Here is a 4,748-nt window from a genome sequence, read left to right on the forward strand (position 1 = left end):
TTCACAAGACAAAAACACACACAGTACTGCATAACACGCAGTTTCATTGGCTCTGAGACAAGATCTTTCTACTCAAATTGTGTGACTAGAAATAATATATTGGCAACTAAGACCAACACTGAGAACTATAACACTTTATCTCGTGAGTAATTGAATGAATGCGTGATCGAAGCATATTTCATTTTCATTTCTCATCAAAGCTTTTTGACCCCTGTTAACGCTATAACTAAACACAGGAAGGAAACACGAGAATAGAAGTACAAAGTGTACTGCTTGCACAGAACCCCTTAATCTTCATGTGTGGTGCAGCAAACACTGCAGTGAAGCCAACCTGAGGGTCTTTGCAGAAATGACGCAACCGTGCAAAAAGTTGCCTTTGTGGTACATAGAGGATATTCAAAAACAGCTGACTAGAAACTCTTTTGTGTCACAGTCATCTCTGAGCTCTTCTATGTCCCTAATTTAGAATATGGCAATTAGATTGAGATTTTTTAAGATTAAATACCTCTGGAAACGTTCAACCAAAAATCAGCATAATTTCCAGTGACAACCAACCCACTATCACATGCAAATATTAGTGGCCATGGAAACACCTCGACACACTCACGAGAGTGAGACATCCTCCCTCGATTCAAAGTTGAAATCAACAACAGTTTTTGCAAATTAAAACTTTTATTCAAACCAGATTTATTGATATATTACTAACTGATCATATTAATATACAATCATACTTTAAAGAAAATAAATATTTGGATTTAATCTACTTTCTCCTGATACAGAAGCATATTAGTGTTCATTCAATCTGAAACTCTTCTGCACAACTTTCCAAAAGAACTTAACAGCCACAGACAACCGATACATTCAAAATCAAATGTGATTTGACTATGCCAAGCAGACAGATTGCATTGCAATGAAGCTCTGAGGATCTCAGGGTAGTCCAGAGACTGATGACCTCTTCATCTGAACTCACAATCGTACCCTAAGCATTCCCTAAATGATCAGTGAATCTTGAAGAGGCCAAAATAGTTGCTGTGATAATTTTTGCTGAGCAGATGGGGGTGTGAGACATTGACAAACAGCCAATCGGATTCCTTGAGATGCTGAAGCGAGCCTATGTGACTCCCGGTCATCCACGGCTTTCTGCTTCCCGCAGAACAGAAGCCCTCTCGGTGATCTTCCATAATTGTCCGGTTGTGGCTGTTTCTCTGCAGATGCATTTTGTGAGCGTAAAAGTCTTCGGGGTTGCAGTTGGGTGAAAGAAACTCCACCCGAGAGTAAACAAAGTACAAACCGGTCTCATTAACCTGAAGGCCGCCATTGATGTACTTAATGCCTTCTGTGAAGGCCTCGCCGTGTTTTGCTTCCCACTTCAGAATACCAGATGATACGCTCTGTTCTGCACGACCTGAACAAAATATCCTGATAAGATACTGTTTTGTAGCAAAAAATGTAAGCAGCTTCTTTAGAATGCCTTCTGGACCAAATCTTACCTATCAAGTGTGCAGCAGATTTTTGTTTGTTCCTGTTCAGCTCGGCAGGATTCAGGCCTGTCGAATGATAAAGTGAGCAATTAGGTCATGTTAACCAGAGAAGATTTAGCACAGGATGAAGCTGATGACTGATAACTTGGTCACACAACTCACCAACTTGTCTCTGTGGAGCGATGCTCTGCATTTGTGCGGGCATTTCCTGCCATTGGAGGGAAGAAAAAAGGGTCACAAATTGTTCACACATTTTGTGTATTCCAAAATATTCTCAAGCTGATACAAATGGGTCTTTTTGCCAACATTCATATACAAAAGTGAACTGACTATTAGTTATGAGAAAGAGAGGCTGGTGTTAGATTTCTCTACAGATGAAGTAGATGATTTCCTGTAGCCTTGTGACCAGTGACCACAAGTTTTTTTTCTCACTTGTAATTGTGTCCTACTCAGTCGTGTGCACACGATGGAATGGAAACTGAAAAATTATACTCTCATGAACATCAAAGAGATTCAGATTACATAAACAAATAATAAAGATCTTGGCTGGGTTCCAGGTGGTGTATGAGTAACTATCAAAGCTTCAAATCTCTTAAACATTTTGATGTGTCAATATGTATACGAGTCAGTATACTGTAAAGCATTTAAGCACCTAAAATGGATTTTAATTCCACTGAATTAAAAGAGCACAGTTCTCAGAATTTATTTCCTAAACACTTTTATTTCACACAGGTGTCCTAGACACAGGTGTAGTTTATCACATTAACTATGAGCATGATCCAGGGACATTTGTTAACCAAAAAGTGTCATAATACTTAATATAACATTATATATATTTTTGTGAAATGTTTCACTTTTGCTGTCTTTCTTGAAATGAAATGTCACTTTATCAGATGTATTAATTGCAGATTTTATATATATATATATATATATATATATATATATATATATATAAACCTTAGTTGATATTTTCCCTTTGATTTTGATTTCTCTCTCTCTCTCTCTCTGTCTCTATATATATATATATATATATATATATAATCACAATATAATACACTGTTAATACACTGTTAAGTAGCTCTTACCTGTGAGAGCCGTTGCACTTCAGTCTGTAACCTCAGGATCTGATAGGCTCCCAGTCCCAGGGCTGCAAAAACCAGCAGGAGTATCAGTGTCAGGACCCAGGCCATCCCAGCATTCATCCCCCCCCAGCCTCTTTTCTTCATCTCAGCTCGGGCAGGGGGGAACGTCCAGCAGGGCACCAGTTGTGGCTCTGCATGTCTAGGCATCTGCTGATGGTAATACCGATGTTCTTCAGGGTGACCTCTGTCAGAATCCACCATGAACACCGTCCGGGACGGGTGGCCAGAGTTACTGCTCATGTCTGCAGAGCTCAGAGGTATGTGTGAAGGTGTGAGTGATGAGAGAGTATGTCTTGAGAAGGTTGTTGCTGAACAGTTTTTAAAAGGTCCTTCAGTGTGGTTAAAACTTCCCACCCACACTTGCGTGCACACCAACATACACACACACACACGAGAAGTCTGTCTATCTCTCTCATTCTCTGTCTCTGATCCTTTCTTCCTTTCTCTCATGTACACTGATGCATATGATGGATTATTATGAATTTTTTGGTCAGTATATCAGCATTCGCATGCATTTGTGGCAAACCAATGTGCATAAAGTAGTATCTGAAAAGGGTATAACAGTGACATCATGGACAGGAAACCATTCATCTTGAGTCTTCTGTGCACTTGCAGGCAATAACTGCTCTCGCAATTATTAGTAAGTGTAGCATATGAATAAAAGATTTACAATATAAGATTTATGATTTACTTCTTAAAGAAACCCTTTAGCCCAAAATGACAATTTTGTAATTTACATCCACCCTCATGACTTTTTTACTAACTGATTAATAAAAAAAATCATTAATAATAGGATCAGTACATATATGTGATCTTTTCAATAAACTGGACTGAATTATTCAATCTCAGTTTGGAGTAATATGGACTACATTTACGAGGGTTTTTAATATTTGTAGATGAACCAGCCCTAACAAACTGTGTAATTGTACGAAAAAGGCCTGTGTGAAGATTCTTTAAAATTAATATTTTTTTCCATAGAAGAAAGGAAATAATGAATAGAATGTAATTTTGGAGTAAACTGTGCCTTTCCTTGGCAAAAGTTTGGTTTGAGCATTTGATTAAAAGCTTTAGTGCATTTTTTTCATGCAGTCAATCACACATCCATTGATGCACTAAAACAAATCCAAACTTGCTTTACTGTAAGTTTCAGGCTCTTCCATAGGTCAATGTGGTATGTCATCTGCATATGAAGCAAAGGATTGCCTGTGACCTAGAAAGAGTTCTTCAGAAGGGCCAAATGTCTTTTTAAAGACCACCAGCATCCTGTCAGCCATCACATAATGTACAAAGGTTGACTGAAAATAGAAACTTTAGAGCAAGTTGTCAGATGGGGTACTTTGTGACAAACCCACCACTCAATCACGGTCTGATGGTGTGACACTATACTGCATTTAAACTATTTTACACAGCACTTTGCTAATCCTGCTATTGTAATGCATAACTATATCAATATTAACTTTGCATTCTCCAACAAATAGTTTTGCATTCTATTTTGTGTTTGTTCGAAAATGTCTACATCCTTTTATAGAGATGGTGATAGTAAAATAATAGAATAAGACAAAAAAATTTATTTAATTTTTGTGTTTCATGTTCGCTTGCAAAAAATCTGCAATCTCATTAGAAACTTTGCGTTGACTTACATAAGTTATATTTTTAAGCAATTTATATTTTAAAGGGTAAGTTTACCCAAAAATGAAAATTCTGTCATTAATTACCCACCCTCATGTCGTTCCAAAGCTGTAAGACCTTTGATCATCTTTGGAACACAAATTAAGATGTTTTTGATGGAATCTGAGAGCTCTCTGACCCTCCATAGACAGCAAGGGTACTACCATGTTCAGCGTTGTTTACGTACAGTAGACAGCGCGTGCACACTGAACGCGGATTACGTTGATTACGTTCTGGGGTACTCTCCAAAATGGCAGAAGATGTAACTTGGGGAGAAGAACTGCTGAATAAATAATGTAAATACTGTTTTATTTGCGCACAAAAAGTATTCTTGTAGCTTTGTAAAATTACAGTTGAACCCCTGATGTCACATGGACTATTTTAAAGGCCCCGATATACTTCAAACGAAATCAAAGAACGAACAATGACGTCATTTCCAACAAAATCAGGCCGAAAC

The 4,748-nt window shown here is 37.8% G+C and overlaps 1 protein-coding gene across 1 annotated transcript; it reads right to left on the reverse strand.

Moving 5' to 3' along the window:
• Nucleotides 1-653: 653 nt before the first annotated feature.
• Nucleotides 654-2,981, reverse strand: faslg (Fas ligand (TNF superfamily, member 6)). The gene is made up of 4 exons (XM_042747066.1): nt 2,567-2,981; nt 1,644-1,689; nt 1,491-1,547; nt 654-1,405 (listed from the first exon to the last, which is right to left on the reverse strand). Exons 1-4 carry the CDS (start codon nt 2,861-2,863, stop codon nt 999-1,001), a joined length of 807 nt encoding a protein of 268 aa, XP_042603000.1. The 5' UTR covers nt 2,864-2,981; the 3' UTR covers nt 654-998.
• Between the last annotated feature and the right edge of the window lie 1,767 nt (nt 2,982-4,748).

The sequence above is a fragment of the Cyprinus carpio genome, chromosome B20, assembly GCF_018340385.1.
Source record: "Cyprinus carpio isolate SPL01 chromosome B20, ASM1834038v1, whole genome shotgun sequence".
Classification (NCBI taxonomy): domain Eukaryota; kingdom Metazoa; phylum Chordata; class Actinopteri; order Cypriniformes; family Cyprinidae; genus Cyprinus; species Cyprinus carpio.